At 27.7% G+C, this 22,397-nt stretch overlaps 1 protein-coding gene across 3 annotated transcripts; it reads right to left on the bottom strand.

Annotated features, from left to right (window-relative positions):
- Positions 1-97: 97 nt before the first annotated feature.
- LOC145182007 (WW domain-binding protein 4-like) lies at positions 98-12,345 on the bottom strand. Of its 3 annotated transcripts, none has more exons than XM_090078184.1 (11): positions 12,254-12,345; positions 8,997-9,104; positions 8,352-8,424; positions 4,700-4,762; positions 4,498-4,569; positions 4,264-4,345; positions 4,063-4,161; positions 3,855-3,903; positions 3,428-3,473; positions 608-744; positions 98-450 (listed from the first exon to the last, which is right to left on the bottom strand). In XM_090078184.1, coding segments are annotated over exons 2-11 (810 nt in total). In that variant the 5' UTR covers positions 8,999-9,104; positions 12,254-12,345; the 3' UTR covers positions 98-263. The 3 variants fall into 3 exon arrangements, with proteins under 3 accessions (XP_089934310.1, XP_089934311.1, XP_089934313.1); XM_090078185.1 differs by having other exon boundaries at positions 8,997-9,059; positions 12,254-12,335; XM_090078187.1 differs by lacking the exon at positions 8,997-9,104 and having other exon boundaries at positions 12,254-12,300.
- Between the last annotated feature and the right edge of the window lie 10,052 nt (positions 12,346-22,397).

The following is a 22,397-nucleotide window of genomic DNA, read 5'->3' as shown; positions in this document are numbered from 1 at the left end:
TATTGTTCGTATACTTACAGTCCAGATCTAGAAAACGCATGAGCAGTATTTTTCAGATCACACTATGTAGCTTCGGAAAACTCATAGATGAAAAATATTGTTTTAAATATCAACCTTTTTAAAAATACTCAACCTTCGATAAAATACATTCCCTTACACTGAAAGCTTCTGAAAGTTTCTGAAAAGCATTTTATTTTATGTTAATTAACAGAAGGTTGAAGATTTTAAAACAAATATCCGATCATTTAATACATGAAATATTTTTATGTGTCATCGTCTCTTTTGCGAACACTTCTAATTGTAGTTTTTCTCTTTTTGAACGCAACAGGCTCTTCTGATTTCTCATTTAAGTTAGTCTTTAACAATTTCTCTTTAAACGTTTTTGTATTTTTCTCTATTTCACATTTGGTATCGTCTTGAAAATCCTTTTTTTCAGGCTTTTCACTTGAGCTAAAAAAGTTATTTTAAAGTTTCTTTACAGTAAATTTCTAAAATAATCTAATCAAATAATGACAAATTAATATAATAGAATAACAACAAACTAATATATAAGATAATGGCAAGGTAATTTAATAAAGTGACAAATTTAAAAAGTTGAACAAAGTACCATTCTTTAGCTGGTTTTTTATGATCATCTTCATTAACATCTTGTTGAGGAACTGTTGACCATCCCCCTAACAACGGATGAACACTGTGCACTTCCTCGACTATTGGTTTTGCTCGTTTATATGGATCTTTTTTATTCTAAAGTGCAACAGAAAAAAATTAAAAAAAGTTAAAAGTACAAATAATTATAACTATCAAATATAAAAATGAATATCAAATTTTGATATTCATTTTTATATTTGATAGTTAAAAAAAAAACATTCTCTTAAGTTTTAGCTTCTAATAAAAATTTTTTTCCCTGTCAAAGATATATTTTCGCAGGCACATATTTGAGATATAGGCCATGGAAAATAAATCTCTATTAAAGCTTATATCTAAGAAAAAGGAATAAGAAAGGAAGATTTTGTTGAGTGTTGGGTAGCACACGTATTAACATTTCTAGAACTTGCACCAGTATCCTCCATAGTTAATCATTCAACATTTCGAGATAATCTCTGCATGTTTAAATTTCTTGGTTTTTCCAGGAGTAAAATGAAATAATTTCTCCCAGGTACTATCTAAATGATGGAATATTTTCTACAGTTCTTAAAAAGTTCACATCCATCCATAAAAAAAACAAACAACTAATTTTCCCACTTCTTGATTGTGAAAATCCTTCTTAAGCTTAGACATGATCTTTTCTTGTACTCTGAAAGTCATGCTATGATCTACTTTTTATCTTACCATATAATTAATCTTTCATCAATGAAAACTGCTTTGACAATTGCAACTGTGACAAAATCAGACACATGCTCTTGTTCTTCCTGCCTTACAGCTTTTTGCTTTTTTATTCAAGTGAATATAAACTCGCTTTTCAGCTTTTTGCCCATGTGCACTAAGTTTGACTAACTGTGGTTGTAAAAACTTTCCGAATAGTTTTTGTAACATATGTTGTATATGTATATCTATTGACAATACGTTTTACTGCAATATGCATTAATTTTGACTCTTTTCCACATTTGTATTTGTTGTGAATTTCTTCAGAAAGTTCTTTAGAGCAATCACATTTGTATTAGGGCACTCGCAAACTAGAATACAAAAAGTTAATCAATCTTTATCACAAACTTTGACATTTGTCTAGTTCTTTTGTCTCTTTTTTCCCAGACATGCACTTGCTGTAACTTCAGCTCACAATGTCACTATTTTTTCACATGGTTTTTTTGCAATATTTCCTTTGGAAAATTTAAATTAAATATTCACACTGATCTAAAAAGTCATCACAATTTTCTTTTAACAGAATTCCATATTGTAGCATATCCATTTTTATAAGCAACTGACACAATAAATTTTTACCCTTTTAACAACTCATCTTTTGTACCAAAATAAAAACTCATCTCTTTACCAGATTTCTCTTCAGTATAAGTAACCAACAATTGTTTTAGAAGTAATATTTAAATGAATTATAATCTATATTTTATTTAAATTATAATTCAAATTTAAACATAAAATTCTTTTAGAGGTTACAACAACAAACTTAACTGGCTATTTTAAAAAAACTGCATTACATTGATTGAATTTAAAGAAAAGTTTTCTAGTATGCATGTTATATAAACAAAAATCTATAACAGGTTTAAATTTAAAAAAAAACTGCATTACATTGATTGAATTTAAAGAAAAGTTTTCTAGTATGCATGTTATATAAACAAAAATCTATAACAGGTTTAAATTTAGAGACAGATATAGAATACGATTTAAACTTTGCTGAATTTTAGTTTTATCTATTTGTCTCTAATTTTAGGAATGTAAAAAAGAAACTCTAAAATTGCCACATCCTAATTTCCAATACCAATAGTTTAACAATAAAATACATATAGATTGCTAATAGCAAGTGAAAAGTAAAAAAAGCCAACTTCAGTAATTTATTGATCAAAAATAGTATGAATGGTTGTGTTGTAGGTAAGAAATAGCTAATTATGCATCAAAGGATTCAGTAAGAAACTGTTTGAATTTCTCAAATGGTGTAGCAGAGGCTTTAAGTAGCTTTTGTTATATAAAACAAAGTTTAACTTTGGAATCAAAGATTACTCTCAAAAATTATTAATAATGAACTTATTTTAAACAACTTAATCTTTATGGCAATAAAAAATGTGAAACAATCCTAAAGGAATGCATTGATTTTAGCTTTCTAAAAAGATTCTGACAGCAATTTCTCAGATGAGAATTGGATTAACTTTTTATTTAACTTTAATAATTTACATTCAGAAGAAAAAGCAAAAAAAGTTTAAAAAATGAAAATTCTGTTTTGCAAATTGTAATAGCACATGAGTTTGTAAACAGATTTTTTAAACTCAAAATAGATGAAAAAAAGTGGTCATCTTACTACTGGGTCATCTGTTTGTTTTAAAGATAATTAGGTCTTGAAAATTGGCAACAAAACTCAAGAACTAAAGTGCCTTTCAAAAAACTGAAACATCTTCCATAAACAGTTTATACCCTTTAGGTTGCAGCATGATAATTGATAGCTCTAACAGATGTGGGATAATCAAATATATTTTAGCAACCTTTACATCTAGCTAGGAAATTCTTTACAGTACTAACTAGGAATGTAACTATTCTGTCAAAAGACTGAAACAATAAAGTAAGAAATGAAATGTCAATAATCAGGGGACAACATTTCACAGGACAAAAAGTTCTATGTTCTTAAAGTACAAAAATTCTATATGAATTTTAAAAAAAGTTTTATAAAATTTTATAAGAATCCAAAGAATCCAAAAGACTGTAGAAATCCTATAAGATTTCTAAAGAATCTTTTGTTACAACTTTAAAATATTTAAACGCTTACAGTAGCCTTTGAAGATTTTACAGGTTCAGCTGGCACTTCTTTAGATCTACAAAGCAAAATATTTTAAAAAATATTTGTATAGTACATAAAAAACCTTAAGAAGAATCTTTGAAAATACAATATTTTTTCTTGTAACAATTGCAAAAATTAATATATAAAATATAATGAACTATTAAAAGATATATTTGAAACATAACAAGAAAAAGTTTAAAAAAGTATAAAAACCTATTAAAGTGTAAATGGTTTGTCTGCTTTTATAATCTAAACTTTTTTCGTAAAATATACTTTTGTGTCCATTTGAACAAAAATTCAAAAGGAATAAATTTTGTTTGTGTTTACAATAGTTTTAGGATATTTGTATAGCTATATCAATAAGTTATAACTCTAAATTTTAAGCGTTATTTATAGAGGTTTTAGTCATATTTACTTCTTTCTCTCAAGATCTTTAAAAACCTCTGGCATCTCCCAGCTGGATTCTACAGCAAAGATAAAAGTAATTTTCTCTCAAATTCAAAATAAAAACTAAAACTTCAAATGTTCTGTTGAACGTTTAAACTTTTAAAGTTTTTATTTGTAAAATGTTATAAATATAAACCAATGTTGTATTGTAAATATTGTAAACATAAACATTGTACCTCCTGTGACAGAGTTGTAGTAGTATGTAAATCCCTGTGGTGCAACCATTGCTACCCATGGATAGGTCAAAGTTGGATCATCAGTTGATGACGAGTTTGCTTGAAGAAAAAAAATTCAAACGAAAATAATTTACAAGCTTAAGTATTGGAAAAAAATCTGCTCATACTAAAAGTTGTTCAAGTTATGTACAAAGAAAATACCTTCAGCAATTTTTCTTATGTCTGATTTTCCTAAAGAAACGCCTTCACTGTTGATGTCTTTTTGGATGGCTGCAAGTGCGGCCTTAACAACAAATATTATAGTATTATAATAGATAACTTTTGTTTTATTGGTTCATCAAAAGTGAGAGCAAAAAAATTTTTGTTTGTCTTGAATTTATGACAGAAAAATTAAAATTTTCTTTCGACTCATTTGTAATCTTGCAGTTATATCACCTTTTCCATTTTTGCAAATAATTCTTTGTTTGTCTCATCTTTTTTTCTTTTTTCAATAGATTTTTTCTTTATCTAAATATCATAATAGAGTCTTTTAAGTAAAAATAAAAATTTTTCAATTGTTAAAATGAATTCATAGTTCGTAGTTATGAGCTAAAATTACCCCAATAATGATATAAACATAATGGTAAAAATATTTTACCTCGCTTAGCTTTCTTTTGACATTACTTTGGTGGTTTTTACCTCGTTCATGGAAATCAATACTCTGTAATTCAAAAAAGATGTAAGATTTAAAAAAGCTTTCATAAACAATAGCAAGTAAATAATCTGTAAGTAAAATAAAACATGTATAATATAAATCAATATTCTTAGTAAATAAAGTGTAATATACTAAGTATACAATGTCTTATTTACATATTTACATTTTATATTTATGTAGATAGATTTACTGGTTTGCATATAATACATTAATTTAGACATTACACATGTATATACAACAATGTAAGCAATTAAAGCAGACTTTCATCCTATGCTCCACACATAGTTGTCAAATGGTTTCCAGTCTGGTAAACATCTGACCAGTCAAATGGCGTGTTTTTTGTAAAACTGGCCTGAGTTAATTTGACTTTAGAGCAATTTCACGACCGTCACAGTGTGACAACCCTCTTTTTTTTTGTATTTAGCCTTCAATATTTTATTATTAAATAGATGTAAAAAGAATTTTTTTTGCTATTTTGTTAGCTCATAATAGGTGCTACAAAAAACAAGAAAAAAAATTAGGGTGGATATATTAGCCTATTATTCATGCGAGAAAATATAAAACGTCACAGCGTGACCAAAATTTTCTCATTGTTTTTTAGTTTTTAGATCAACATCCCAATTCAGCTAATATAGATGAACTGAATTATTAACTTGGCATTAAACAAAAAGTTTAGACATGACAAAAGTTTTATAGCTAAATAACATTTATTTAATTAAATTTCAAACAGGTGCACCTTTAATTATCTAGTGGTAAATGTTACAGCGTGACCATACACATTTCAGTAATTATAAACCAGGTAAATTTCTAAAACCAGGCATTTCTATTTTCCCATTATTGTTTTGAATTAGGTGCGCTGCAAATATTCCTTTACAATATGCTTTTGTAAATAACTCATCAATTTTAGATTTTTTTATTGTATTTATAATATCTTCCATAGAAACAAAATAGACATTGAAATTAGTCTCATTTTTAACAGCTTCATGAAAAGTTATGGCATCAGTTATTATAAACTTTCTCTGGATTATTTTTTGTGTTGCTATTCTTTTAACAGTCCCACCAATAGTATCTACTGGTCCTTTACCATGTGAAGCAGCAAAAAAGTTCCAGAATAAATTTAAATCATGCTGTTCTTCCAACCAGGGTATTGCTGATGCAATAAAACAATTTTTAAATTGATTACTTGGCCTGTCTGTCCAAACCTGTAGTATTTTAACACTTGATTCAATATACTTAGATAATAAATTATGAACAAATACAAGAATAGATTCTTTTGAATGGCTTAAATCATCTTAAATCATCATAAAATAATGCCAAAGAAATGAAGGTAAAGATTTTGAAAAGGTGCTGTAAAGATCATCAACTCTTCCCTTTTTTTCAATTTTTTTAACATATTCCTTTCCATTACCTTCTGCAACTTTTTCGCATTGGTACCATGTAATGTATTTACTCTTGTCAATTTCATTCAAAACAAATAGATTATGAAACTTTGCAGCATCTTTACATGTTGTACACATATTATTATAACAAATGTCTTTTTCACCATCACATACAATGCTAAGAGGAAATTTATGTGAATACAATGGAAAATTTGAATCAAACATGTGCAAGGCTTCAAGGATAAGAATTATACTTTGATGCTGTTGACAACAACGTTTCTTGACATTGAACTAGACAAAAGCACATGTGGTGGGCGTAAACTAGCAAACTTTGATTTTCCGACTGATTCTTCAGAATGATCACTTTTAAAAACAGCATAAGCTTCATTAACATTCAACATACAAATGACGTTTTTGCACAGTTTCTTTCTTGTTCTTTAATCTCACCACAATGGTGTCTCTTACTGGGTACTTGATGGGAACATCATCACGCTGGTAAAAATCAAGAACCAACTTTACAGTTAACGCATCTATGGATTTTTACTAAGTATTTTTTCTGGGCTTGGGATTTCATTCATTTTTGTTAAAAGTACAACTTTAGCCCTCTTTCTGGGTGATTTTGGTAGTGCTAACTCAGCTCTCTTAACAGCTTTTCCAAGAGTGCTTGCAGATTTGTAAGGGGGTGATGTAACAGCTACAGATTTTGATTCTGCTATTTTTTGTCTGCTCTTCCTCTTTCGCTGCTTTTCTTTTTCTCGTTCAGCCTCCAAATTTTAGCGAGCCTTCTTTTCTTTTTTTTGATTCTTTTTCTTTAACTTTTTTGCCAAACTTTTCTAACTGCCTTTCACGATATTTCTTTTGACGCTCAGCATGAGTAAGAGGCATGTTAAACCCTTGAAAGATTAAAAAAAAGGCAACACATTAGTTATGGAGATGCATGTACTACATCTAAGGCTCAATGGAGTTACAGTTATCCCTTAGAGAGGCTCTATGTATCTCAAAAGAGAGCCTCAAGGATAGCTGAGCATTCATCCTCCAAATGTTGCCTATGCAAAAAATACCTATAATTTGTAGTTTTTGTAGAAAATGTAAAAGAAAGTAGGCCACTCAATAATCTGGGTCCTTAAAGTTGATAAAAACTCAATTGTGGTTAGAATCAAAAAGATTCTAAAAACAACTTGAGCTAATTATTTTTTTAAACATGTTAGTATTTTTTTAGATGTACTAGATTGAGTTCTCATTGTACTGGATTTTTGAAACCCTAAGTTTTACTGGTAGTCTTAGAAATAAACTTATTGGTACCCTAATTGTCACAGCATGACAATAGTGGTAATAGCATTTGATTAAAACAAATGGTATTCTGAATTCGTCTGGCAATAAGTATGTTTTTATCATAAGTAGGAATGATAAGTGCAGCTAAAAACCTGATTGCAATGAGCGAGACAGTTTTTGAATTTTTTATAGGTTCAATTGAACTTTGGCGATTAAAAATGAATTAAATTATTGCAAAAACGCCTACTTTTACCTTCTGTTTCAGCCCATATTATTTTTTATAATAGCGACATACTGTAGCAAGCTATATATTTTCTGAAAGAGGAGAAGTAGAGCTTTCTACTGATATATAATATTATCTATATTGGGTTGGTTTAATTTTATCATTTTTTATGAGACGGTCATGGAATTGCTCTTTAGTGGTAGTTGCAGAGTCCTGTTGGAACAGATAATCCCCTTCTTTTTGCCTTGGAGTCCATCCAGGGATAAAGTCCAGTTTTGAAGAGCGTGGTAGCATGACATAACCCTCACTGCTAACAACCCAGGACTATGGTGTTAGCTGGAAAGTTAGTGTGCATGAGAATGGCTTTCTAATTGTCCAGTGGTTGTCCTGTTGTAGGTTCTTCTTATAGAAGAACCTTATTAAGCCAGCAGTTTTGTCCTTGAAGTTGTTTGGCAGCGCAGCAGCTTTTACCTTGAGTGTCTCCTTCATGACATCTGTCAAGAGTTGCCAGTTTTCATGGCTTAGGATCTTTATTAAGAACTAGCATTAATTTACTAACTATTATCTCTTGTTAGATAAACATTAGGATTAAATAATAATCATAGCTGTGCTAGAAGCTCTTGAAAATTGTTTTACCTTATATAAAATTGTTTTAAATGTATATAACAGATAAATCATAAAACAACTCAATATAGAGATATTCACATTTTCATTTACTTACAGCTTTATTATCTGCTGTCCAACATTTGCAAAAATCACAATATCTTTTACCAGTTGATTTCCAATAGTCAGCCCTTAACACAATACACAAAAAATGGATTAAAAAGATTTTAGTAACATTTAATTTCTCTTTGAAATAGCTTTTCAAGATAGTAAAAAAGACTTGCCAAGAAACCAGAATAACATGTTAGGCATAATATATCTAGATAAATATATCTGTCTCTCAAAATAATATGCTAAAATAACAACTGATGTTGTTAAATAAAACATTTGTTTGTTTTTTGATTATTGTTAAAAATTATCTCCTTTAAAAAAAATTGGTAACAGTTAACATTTAGGATGTGAACATCAATTTCTGTCCTACACAGTACATTTGTGTTACAAATATTTAAAAATTGCTTTCTCACTTTTATCTTTCGATTCTTTAAATTAATCTTTGGTTCTTTCCTTTTTTTTTTTTTTTTTCTTTTTCTGAATCTTCCTGACTTTTTAAACTAACATTATATTAACTTTTATAAATAACGATTATTATTAAGCCTTTTTCTATTCTAGTATAGGTATGTGCAATTATTGTTGGTTTGTAAACCTATTTAGTGTAAACTTAGTGCATTGTTTTATATATTGTAATTTACATAAAAATACTTACATGAATCAACTTTATAACTTGTAGCTTTCTTTATTTATATATTTTGCTCAAATAGACCTGGACCTGGCATACAACAAATATATACTCATTGATCTCAGCATTATAAGTCTATGAATCAAATATTAATGAAAGAAATAAAAACAACACCACCAACAAAAACAACAACAACAACAACAACAACAACAATAATAATGATAATAATAATAAAATATACATTACACATTAAATATTTGATAAAGCCATATAACTTTATTTTATTGGATATACAAAATAAGGTTAATAATATCCAAAGAGCATCTCCGTAAAACCTCAGAAAAAAATTTTTGATTAAATATTGATGATCACTTTTGGTTAAATTTCAGGATCAACAAAAAAGTGAAACTTTCCAAACTGATTTAATTGACTTAAGAACATAAAAAAAAACTTAAAAAAGAACTTAAAAAAAAAAGCTAATAAAAGGAAAATCTAATGATAATTCAGATGTGAATTACTCATTTGAAGCAAAATATTTTACTCAATTAGAGATTTTTTTTCATTATTGCATTCATCTAATAAATATTTTGGTTTTGTTTATTACACTTAGTAGGGTGGATCACTTTTCAAAAATTTTTGAATTGAGGTTTGGCTGGCCATTTTTCTTTGACCATATATTACTGATAACTGATTCTCTTTATTTTAACATCAAATGTTTAGTCAGGTAAAATCTTGAGCCTCAAACATTTTATCTGTTTTTTTTTGTTTATGTTAACAGAAATCAGACCATGTGTGACAATTTTATTAATTTTTCATTTTGGTATTTTTGTAGAAGAAAAAAGATATTATAAAAAACTTACAAAACTTGTGATAAACTGCCAATTGCAAGTTTTAGAATAGGGTCACTTTCTTTGAAGGATTGAAGAAAATGACAATAATTTGAGGCATACAATAATTTCATTATAAAAGAGGAAGTGACAAGATTGTAAATGATTGGAACAAAAAATATAATCTGTCATAAGGTAGTGGAACTTCTAAACAACTCTTTGATCATAAAATGATTTAAGATAAACTGTTTGACAACGCAAGGTGTAAATGTCTAATCATACCCTGTGAACAATCAAACTGTGATGGCTGCAAAAGAATCTTTTTCTTTTTTTTTTTCAAACATTAGGGCAAATATAGAACTTCAATTGTGAAGTCTCAGAGGGATAAAACTTGTTATAAAATGGAAATGCAAATGGGATCAGTTGATAAAAAAGAGGAGAAAGACAGAAATGATGTCAAGAAAAAAAGCTGAATAAACAAAAGCAAGTTAGAATTGGGAGTGTACAGGCCTAATTGTATTATCTCATGAGATACAATTGGAATCAGATAATATTGACAATTATAAAGAAAATAATTATTCACCAAACATACAAAAAGAACTAACTAAAGAACTAAATGTAAATTGTATTGGTTCAGTATTAAGATTTGGTTTAAGTAACAGAGCACCTACATCAATAGGTACTGCAACATGAAAAGCAGCAGGATGCAGGTTTTATTAAAGGTAATATTCCTGATTCTAGATCATAAGAAAATGGAGAGATCAAAAAAGTTATGAAAACCTGCAAAGAAGAAAATAACAAGGAATTGAAGGACGAGGAATCATTTTGCAATTTGTTCAATGGTAGAAAAGATCTCACAAAAACTCTTGTATATGATGAAAGATGGTAAGATATACCAAAGGGTGATCTTAAAAAATCATTATTTTACTTGTTCTGAGCCTGGTGGAAGGTTTTTTTTTTGCTTTGTAAATAACTCAGAGAGAGGAAATTAAACCCCATATCGTTCCAAAAACCTTCCAAAATGCTAACCTATTGTTCAACATAAAATTTAAATGGATAACAGAACATGGGCTTGAGATCCAATTAGTTGTAACTGGTGGAGATTCAACAGACCTTAATACAGGTTATACTACTCATTTAAATTGCTATATTTTTATTTAGTATACATAGTCAAATTTACTAGGAATACAAAACTATTAGATTGGAAGGGTGGAGTTATTCAATATTTAAAAGGTAATTTATCTTGTGAATGAAGTTGTAAATTGTCTACAGATCAGAAGTATTTGTAAAAAATATCTAGAGCAGTTGAATTGGATATTTTACCTGATGATATGAAGGAAATTTAAATTAGCCTACACAGTCATACCAAATGGGTGAATCTTGTAAATATACTTCTTAAAACTTTATGTTCTGAGCATGGATTAGAATACCAGAATCTTAAGAACTTGAAGTTGTTAGCAGAGTTCACTATTAGAGTTTATTCTGTCATATGGTCTAAAATTAAGGTACTTAGTTTAGAAGAAAAACACAATGTTAGACACACATTTTTCATTAAAAAGTACATTATATAGATATATCTAAACTAAAAAATCTTTGTTTATAGACCAAACACAGGTGGATTCAGGATCTACTAAGCATCCTTAAACAGCCCTGGTGAGGAGAAAGAACAGGCTTGCAAGATATTGTATTACCAAATGTCTGTTTCTCTGCTATGAAAGCATTCTTCAGACTGCTTTGTAGTTCAGATGAAGAGAAAAAAGATTAGTAGTACAGAAGATTTTACTAAAATAAATCCTAAAACTAGAAGCCTATTAGCTCTAATCAATTAGAAAACTGGGGAAACTGGAAAACTGAGGAAATTAGTAAACCGATTCTTAATTATTGTCTAAAGAACTAATGCTTGTGCGCCACTCAAAGTAAGATGTGCTAGAAATGTTGCATAAATACTTAAACTGAATTTAAACACATCAACAATATATTTTAAAAATTAACAAAAACTAAAATGTATAAAATCATCATTTAGGGTCAAATTTTAAGGGACATATTCAAGCTATTTGGGGACGATTTTTATCTAAAACTTATTGTTTTAGATAAAACTAATATTTTGAGGCTCAAACTTACCTGACTAAATATTTAATTTTAAAATAAAGAAAATCGTTTATCAACATCATATGGTCAAAGACATAAGAGAAATGGCTGGCCAAACCTAAATTCATATATTTTTGAAAAATAATCAATTCCAATACTTTAAAACTATTACAGTAAGATTTTAGCAGAAAAAGTTCCGTGACCGAGTATTTTTTTATTTTCATAATAAAAAAAACAACAACATCTGAGTAGTAATTTTGGCTTCAAAATTAACAATAAAATACGTTGAACGTGGAACTTGATATTACATGCTATTTTATGTTATTAAATATCATAAATTCACAGGAAAGAGAGATCTTTTTTTTTTACCTATTCGTTCTGGACTTTCCATAAGCGTCTGCGTCTCGTTATTTTTTTATTCGAGACGAGACGATTCTAAAAGCTTTGTCCCGATTAGCAATAAATATCGAGACAATTTTCAATTTTCACTCGAAATCTGGGACGATACCGAGACGAGACGAGATATCCCGGACAAAATAGGAGCTTTACAACTTCCCGGAATTTACATCTTTTTAACGGGACATAACGAGACATACTAGTTAATCCTTAATGTGAAATTTAAATAATGAATTTCTGGCACAATTACCATTATTTATTTCAGCTGCTATTATTGATATTGTAATACTATCTATATAAACACAGCTTTATAAAAATTAATGCAACTGAAATCAGGGGAAAAAAATATTGAACTATATTGGAAGAAGGGGATAAATATGTGTCCAAGGGCTAAGTTTCTGATCATTTGATGTTGTTTATCGCTGAGGTCAGTATTCACTTCTATGCAAGAGTTTGTTTTACACTCATATTTAAAGGAAATGTTTTATCCAAAGTGTCTTCAACGTTTTTGATTTATAAAACGTTTGACTTTTTTTTAAAAAGTGTACTTCTTGCAGAGACTAAAAATAGAGCATGATGTTCAACACCTAGTACATTTATTTTTTCTCTTCTGCTTTGCTCTCCAAAAACAACCAGTTGTTTATGGGGTTTTCCAGAACCAAAATGGCTACTTTTATTGGTAATAAGATTTTCTTGAAGCCATTGGCATTCTTTTTCTATAAAACAGAATGTTATATGAAGTAAATCCTTTCAAAATCGTAATTTATCCACTCCTAATTCACGTATATTTGGGATAAGATCTAATCTTTATTTTATTAATATATATATCAGAAACATTTTTGAGTACTTTATATCATTTTTCACTTTACACTGTTTAACATTTTATGACAATTGTCACATTACGTTTCCTATAATGTTTAAGTAAATAATGTTACTTGTATATTACAGGAAATACTGAAGTTGTTAAGTAATGCTATTTCAAATATGTAGTACTTCTCGAATGATAAATAATTGTTTAAAAAAAAACATTTTAATAAATTTCTAAGTAGCATATAATGACAAAAATATGTTTCTTGAAACTATATTTCATATGTTGAAACAAGTCATACAAGTAAAAAACTCAAATTCAAGAAATATAAATGTCAATGAGTCCATAAAAACCTTGTTTTCCGCCATTTTCATTTATTTTGATATAATAAACCACTGTTAAAAAATGGAGGAAGACAAGGTTTTTATGGGTTCATTGACATTTGTATTTCTTCAAAAAATATATAAAGTTACAAGATTATCTTCAAAGTAAATATAGACTTTAATTTAGATTAAAAGCTCTCCATTTTTACTAAATAAAAATCTCTCATTTTTACGGAGCATTCTGGTGCCCTTAATTTATGCTGAAAAAAAATCCTTCAATGAAATCCTATCTCTCTGAATTCATAATAGAGTTTTCTAACTTCCTTTTATGGCCAAAAGAGTAATTTTTGATTAGACTCAACTTCAGAATTTCCTTGTTTTTAAAAATTAGTCTGATGTTTGTCATCATAAATTATATTACCACTATCCCAGTACTCTCGGGTACTCAATAAAAGAGGGGGATCGCTTACTAATTTATTGATTTTTTCCCCTTATCTAGACAGTAGACAACATTACCTTTTCTCGCGGAGTTTGAAAAGATGCCATTGCATTGAACTTATGTTGTGATTTCCCCGTTACCATTGGTGATGGAGTTACATAAAACATACAAATCAACTATCTGTATCTATTTGCAATTTATTTCGTGTTAATAAGCATATTACAAATAACACAGGTTATTGCAAATAGTAATTCACTAATAAAACGCAATCCCCGAAATAAGGTAAGGGAAAGACAAAAGAAAAACAGAAATGAGTTAATCACATGATAAAAGTAGAATTTTACGAAAATTTATTACACGCATAAAGCAGACTTTTTAAAGATTTAAAATATAAGTCAAATAATTAATATTATCTATTCATATATACTCAAATAAAAAATTGTAAAATGTACATATACACAAAGAAAAAAGTCATCGAGGTAAAGGATGAAGTTAAACGTAACTTTTTAGGAAGAAATGATGTAGTGACTTTAAGAGCAGATTCTTGGACCTAAAGATAAAATCTATTTTTTGGCTGTATGGAAGGCTATTCCAAGAAGGGATACACTGGTATATAATGAAATTTATTCCATATTTTAGTGGAATAGTTAAGTCATTATGAATGACTGATCTTAGGTCATGCCCACACGTTGTCCTAGTATTAAAGTAGTTATGAAATATGGTAGGAAGGAGACCGCGTTATTGATCCCAGACAAACGAACAATTTAAGAACTAAGTCATAGAAACTAAGACTTTTGGATGTAAGATACAGGATGTCACTAAGGAGATTTTTTGGGCAGAAATGAATTACTCGTATTGCTCTATTTTGAAGTAAAACGATTTTAGAAAGACACACAGATTTAGATTGTTAAACTTTACATGCATATCGTAAATCTGAACCGAAAATTGAGTGATATATGTTTCAAGTTCACGTAGTATCGAACATTTGCTAACATGACGTTGGAGCGGTTTAGTCTGAGAGTAAGGTGATTTGTGTGTGTTTTGAATGAAAGTTTCTCATCTATCACAATACTAAGATAAGCTATATTACTAGAAAAACACAGTTTTAGGCCACTTGTTTTAAAGTTCAAGTATTTTGGAAGATTCTCGTTATTTTTTTTTTAGAAAAGTTAGTATGTTGCGTCTTAAATATTAGTTTCTGTTTTTTTTTTTAGTATTCAATTAGATTTTATTTACTCGAAGCCATTGAACAAGACGGCCATACCCTAATTAATATATTTATTTTGTTTTTTAAGAGAGCTTGTTATTAATTTAAGGTTATTATCATCAGCAAAATGATACGTAATTGAATGTTTGATAGAAAGATTAAGATTACTAATATAGATAATAAGGAGAAGAGGACCTAATATGGATCCCTGAGAAATACCAATACAAACGCTTTTAATGTCTGAGAAGGTGCCATTTAAAGTAACAAGCTGTTGACATTTGGAAAGGTATGGTTTAAACCATTGCAAGAGTATGCCACATACACCATAATAGTTAAGCTTTGATAGGAGAATGTCATGGTCTACGGTGTCAAAAGCTTTTTGTAAATCAATAAAAATCTCACGAACAAAGTTATAATTATCAAGAGTGACTCTTATACTTTCGATAAGAGCGTGAGTTTTAGAATGCTGTTTACGAAAACAAATCTGATGTTTATATAAAATTTAATTTTGGTTTAGGAATTCGTATTATTTTGATTATATGATATTTTATATATAAAATTTTGCTTAAATGAGAAAGAAGAGAAATCGGATGATAGTTGGTGTAGTCAACCGTAGATTCTTTTTTGTGGACTGGAATAACTTGGGCTAGCTAGAAGACATCAGGAAATATTCTTTTGCAAAAGGAATTACTTTAAATGATAGTTAGTGGTTCGCATAGTTTTTTCTGACACCAATTTTGTTGGAAGGCTGTTTGGTCCAAACTCTTACCTTCTATGATAGTGGAATTTATATAGCCGAAGGTCAGATACTTTTGAAATTTTAATCTATAATTTGGAATTCCGTTGGTATAATTTTGAAGCAATCGTAGTGAAGAAATTATTAAAATGATTGGGGATAGCTTAATAATTAGTTTCCATTTTTTGTTGATGAGTATACGAGTAGGGAGTAACTTATTTGAATTTACATTTATCAACTCTTTTATAAATTTTTAAAGTGTTTTTTATATTTTTGATATTGTGGCTAAAAAAAACTGAGTAATATTTCTTTTTGCTAAACTTGAGAAGCTTGCTTATACTATTACGATATTGTTTAAACTTTATAAAATTTTTATAAAGTTTAAACAATATCGTATCATTTTTATCTTTTATATGGTCATCCCATTCAACATTTGAAATATCTTGGATAAATTCAGCTTTTTTAAAATTTTTAAAGCAGCTCTTGACAATAGGTTCAGATGAAGTTTGTGTTTTGGAATGTGGCTTTATTATAAACCAAGCAAGATGACATGAAGATGACATGAAGATGATCAGAAATTAAAGCAGTAAGTTTGCCTGAGATTATATCAGAAGAATAAAAACTCAAACAAATATCAATTACTTATCAATTACTGTCTTAGAATAAAACCACTGGTTCTAAAAAATGTGTAACCTCTACTGAATGTAATGTATTGAATGTAAATAATTGTATAAACTTTTTTTTGTCTTAGCTAATTTTCTGAAGAAGAGGATTTAGGATTCATAAAAGGATTGTAAGAAAGAGAAGAAAAAAAAATCCAAGAAGAAGTGAAAAAATTTAAGTGAGTCACAGAAGAACGAAAGAAATCAAGAAGAAAGTATATCTATAATATAATAAAATATAATATAATATAATATAATATAATATAATATAATATAATATAATATAATATAATATAATATAATATAATATAATAAAATATAATATAATATAATATAATAAAATATAATATAATAAAATATAATATAATAAAATATAATATAATAAAATATAATATAATATAATATAATATAATAAAATATAATATAATATAATATAATAAAATATAATATAATATAATAAAATATAATATAATAAAATATAATATAATATAATATAATATAATATAATATAATATAATATAATAAAATATAATATAATATAATATAATATAATAAAATATAATATAATATAATATAATATAATATAATAAAATATAATATAATAAAATATAATATAATAAAATATAATATAATATAATATAATATAATATAATAAAATATAATATAATATAATAAAATATAATATAATATAATAAAATATAATATAATATAATATAATATAATATAATATAATATAATATAATATAATATAATAAAATATAATATAATATAATATAATATAATATAATATAATATGATATAATATAATATAATATAATATAATATAATATAATATAATATAATATAATATAATAAAATATAATATAATATAATATAATATGATATAATATAATATAATATAATATAATATATATCTATAATAAGTATGTATAAATATATTATCTAAAAATTAAAATAATATATTAACTTAATTGAATAATATAGTTTACTAACTAATGGTTGGTATATTTCTATCTAAATTTATTAAAAAAATCTTAACAAATATAAAATCTTTAGATAAAAACATTTTTCATAATTTGATTGACAGCAGTTGAATTTTTTCTTGACTTTTAACAGTTTTTTGTGTTTGTTTTTTTTGGTTTAATTTTTAACTTGAAAATGATATTGATTTTTGCTTTTTCTTCCTTTCCTTTATATTTAAAATTTTATAAACAACTTTATCTTTTGATCTTCACCGGTAATATTTTTCCCGCTCTTTTTTTGAGATTTTCACATTTAACAGAACATCTTTTTTTAAGCGAAAAATCTTTTCAATGATATCTGAATTGTTTACTGAAAACAAAATACTGAGAAATTGAGCAGAGTTTGATGCTTGAATAATTGAGAGCAGATCCATAAAAGAATCCACAGCCTTCAAGAGAGAACATAATGAAAAGGTTAACAGAGAGCTTTATTTAATTGAAGATCAACGTAGTAAACTGTTTCAATGCTCTCTGGCTTACGAACGCCTTAAATAATAATGAAAGTTATTTGGTATCAGAAATGATTGTTGTATTAGTTGGCAGCATTTAACAGAATTTTAGATGAGTTTATGAAAAAAGTCTCAAATAGCTATTTAGATAACCCCGCCGACAGGTAACATTCGATGAAGGTCTTAAAGGAACTGTTTAATTGTGAAGGGCAGCTTCTGAAAAAATAAAAGGAAGATTTTAATGATGAAAAGAGATTTGAAGATCAAAACACTGTTATGAGCAAAACTCTTACTACTAGAGATTAAAGTATAATATCTTCAGGTGCTACTAAGGCTATTCCCACCCCAATTATCTTAGAAGATTAACTCTGACTTCAAAAAGATGTAGTATTTCTGTCTAACTAGGTCAAGAAATATTTCCATCCGCACCTGACTAGCTTCAGGTAAAACTAAATTACTGCTCAGTCTAGAGGAAAAGAAAAGTATGAAACTTTCTTGAGAGGGATACCAATTAACAGAACAACAATAACCAAGGAGAGACCGAAAACGTACCTGAGAATACCTGAGCATATGCGAAAATAATAGAAACTTCCTCATATTCATCACAATCAAAATGTCTTCTTACTAACTATATGGATGAAGATTCTTGTGCAAAGTGTCAATTTCTAGTTGTCATTTCAAAAAATCTTCAAAATGACATAAATGTCGATAAACTCATAAATTTGCTGAACAAAATTTTTTATTTATTCTGTGTTTTGTTATCGGTCCTCAAGCATATTTTGGTGCACATCTATGCATATGGTATAAGGTTGCATCAAAAGATCTGACTTATATTATGCTTAGAACCTTAAGATTCAATGCAATTTTAAAGAACTTGAAACTGCAAGGATAAAAATTAAAGAAGCACTTGCTTTTTAAAAATTTTGTCCCCGGAGCTTCATGTTCTTTGTTCAAGTTTCTTTTTATTATAAAAGGTACATCTTACAAATATTCAAGAAATAATCACCAGTATTTTTGCATTTCGATCAAAATTTTACGTTTAACAACTTTTTAACAAACTTACATATTTGTGATGCGCTTATTCCAAAATGTATTTTTTGAGTTAGGCACATAGGTATTATTGAGGCACGTTACAGAGGTTCGCGTAAGAAAGATGAAGACAGAGATATTGCAACCATTACATGACTATAAGTCCGTTTATTTCAGAAAAGAATCAAGTGACCTAGAATGCAATTGTTTAACCCTAACAGTTTAATATATCAAACAACAAAAGCTAACTGAGCTGTTTTTAAAATAAGAAAAAAGATGACAAAGTACCGAATGTTACGTACTCAGGTGTAGCATATGTCATTTGGAAGAGCTGTCTTAACAGCCAGAAAAAATGGTAAGGTTTCTGATTACAAATTTAACATGATTGCTGGCTAAAGAAGCCTCATCGCACGGAACTGTTCGAGTTGCAAAGATAACTCAAGGTAACTATTACTTGCAATACTAAATCTTTGGGAAATGCTGCGAGCTTCTAGAAGTGGGAATCAAATTGTTTTGCTCGAAAAATTGACGTAAAAAAAAAACTGACGGAAAAAACAAACAGAAAGAAAATATCTTAATGACCGCTAAAAGTAAATATCTTAATAACCGCTTTAGATAAACTGCGTTTATCTAAAGCGGTCATTAAGATATTTACTTTCAAACTATATTAAGATGTTTTCAGGAAATAAATTAATTGACTGTTATTTGTTATTAGTTATTATTAGCAACAAATGTTATGAAATTGTATATGTTAACTATTTTGTTGTTGTTGTTGTTGTTGTTGTTGTTGTTGTTGTTATTGTTGATGTTGTTGTTGTTATTGTTGATGTTGTTGTTGTTGTTGGTGGTGGTGGTGGTAGGGTAGTGTTGTTGTTGTTGGTGGTGGTGGTAGTGGTGGTGTTGTTGCTGTTGAGAAAATTTAGTTTTTTGTTATGGACTAACCGCTTTGAAAGTTTAGTGTAAGTTGACATATGTGTATCATACCGTACAACTCTGTTATTTTTTAAAATGTGTTTAGAAGATATTAGAAAAACTTTGTTAACTGTAAGCAAAAGCTGAAATGGACTTGCGCGTAGGAAACTTTTTAGTTTAAATTTGCTTTTAAAAAAATAAGATGAAAAAACAAAGTTTTTAAAAACTAAACTAAAGTTTCTTTAAATTTAAGATAAAAAAAATATGTATATATTTAGAATATATCTTAGTGATGAGCTGGTATTAATTAATAATTATTAACAAAATGAGGAATTACAATGGTAATGACATTTTAACGTAAAAGTTTTAAATCTATTTTAAAGTTATCTTCATGTGGTTACGTCAATCAGTAAATCTTGCTTTAATAGTTGGGAATCGACTAAAAATATCTCATTGTGTGAAAAAACTTTACGACTCTTACTAAATCTTTATTTTTAATTTCGTAATACTAATTTTAATTCTTATTTAAGCTGGTTTCAAACCATAGATTATATCTGCTACTTGACACTCGATATCTATTAACAATATTTCAAGAGAAATATTCTATTTATTTAGTTCATTCTTTGCACAATTTTTACCTTTGTTGGGACCAGTATTTGATTAACACGAGTCTACTAAACTCCTTAAATTGTAATAAAATTCAACTTGTTAATAGTAAATTAAATATATTTCAGGTTTTCAAAAAATATCCTTTACTGGAAATTAAAAAAGGTTTGGACGAAGAGATTCATTTGTGCTAGAAATGCCGCTCAAATATACAAAAATTTAAATTCAATAGCTCGTCTTCCCTTTTAAAATGTTTTTAAATTACAAATATTTAAAATTGACACAACATTCAAAGTATAACATTATGCAGAGGTGGTAGTTTTTTGTATGAAATAGTTTTAAATACATTTCAAACATTTATAAATAAATATTCCTTCGCTTATAAAAATATTTATTTTTATTGCATATAAAAAAACTGCAAGAGAAATGACTGATTAAATTTTTAAAGGTTCGAAATATCATAGTTCAATATCTAATAGTATAGGTACCTATTAGATATTGTTTGTTATAATATAGATAATATAGCTAGTTAATGGATTTTTTATTTATAGCACTTTTTAACAGGCTCAGATTAAAACATGAATGACTGTTGAGACTAACGAAAATTTTATTTCAAATAAAAAGTGTTCTTTTGTTTCTTTGATTGGTCACATGACAAATAAATAAACCTGTACTACCATTCTTGTAGATATTTTTAGCAAATGTCAAATCTAGTTGTTTCAACCTAAAAACTATTTTTAGTAAATATCAAATCAAGTTGTTTCAGGCATTAAAACCTGCTGATACTTTTGAAGATATTTCTAGCAAATGTTAACTATATAATTGCAGCTTGAATCTGTGATAACAAGCTGTTTTTGCAGCAAAAAACAATATATCTGTAATAATAAATTCAAATTCCATCCTAGTCAGTATAAATGATTCTTCTTCAGGCAGTAATAACAGGCAAAAAAGCCGCATTAGAAGTATAATATTTCAATGTCGCTGTCAAATTTCGCTGAAAATATTCAAGTATATATTAGAAAAGTTTTTAAACCGATGCAATATCGAATGAATAAGAGAGTAGAAGAAAATTATTTCTTCTATTGCAGTTTTTCATTTAAATTTGTTAGGTTTTTAATATTTTTTCATTCAAAACTTTCTGAAAACTCAGTATAACAGAAGGAATGTGTGACTGAAATACCCTTCGGTAGTTCAGTATCAAATACCTTTTTTTTCATTTGGATAAGTACCAGATGGGTTGCCCCCCAAAGCTGATAAATCAGACAGCTGTTCCAAACCAATAAACTCTAGCTGCAAGTATTCGACAACTAAATATTTATGCTCTCTTACAAGGAATTTCTTTGAAACAGATTAAGGCGATAGCATTGAATCGTTAAAAACTTTTCCATAGTGATAAGGTTTATGAGTTTTAAAAACTCTTTGCCAAAATGGGGAAGCGGTTGGGACTCCATATTGAAAGACAAAAATACAGTTAATATATAAATAAAGTTAAACTCATCTCTTAGGACAATGCTTTTTTCGGAAATTCCAAACGTTAAGTGTTGCAATCATGTTGACAAGACTATTATCTGTAGTTCACGTAAAAATAAATTTAACAAACCAGTAAAAAAGCATTATTATGGTATGATAGTATTCGTTACCTACAACGTATCATTCATTTGGCTTAAATTTGCTTTTAAAAATCACTAAAATATTAATTTACCTAAATAATGTTTCTTTAAAATTAGTAAATCTCAGTAATGAGTCTTAAATATTGAGTTTTACCATTATCATGACGATATGAAGCAGACAAGTTGTCGACAGAATCACTACAATTCCGCGTTACTTCAATGGAAAAGTTAACGTAAAGATAATCAACAGACGAATGAATAAGTATATACTTTACAACCTTGAAATTGTGAGGGCGAAGATTTCTTTTTTATAA

The sequence above is a fragment of the Hydra viridissima genome, unplaced genomic scaffold (genome assembly GCF_058129835.1).
Source record: "Hydra viridissima isolate aposymbiotic clone 2 unplaced genomic scaffold, HvirCarnegie_v1 scaffold_2, whole genome shotgun sequence".
Lineage (NCBI taxonomy): Eukaryota > Metazoa > Cnidaria > Hydrozoa > Anthoathecata > Hydridae > Hydra > Hydra viridissima.
This window is presented reverse-complemented; position numbering and strand designations above follow the sequence as displayed.

Excerpts from the sequence above, each read along its gene's own strand:
- LOC145182007 (XM_090078184.1), bottom strand. Across the intron at positions 4,763-8,351 it reads GGACAGCAGATAATAAAGCT|AGTATTGATTTCCATGAACG; the intron begins GTAAGTAAATGA and ends TTTGAATTACAG. Across the intron at positions 4,162-4,263 it reads CATAAGAAAAATTGCTGAAG|CAAACTCGTCATCAACTGAT; the intron begins GTATTTTCTTTG and ends TTTTTCTTCAAG.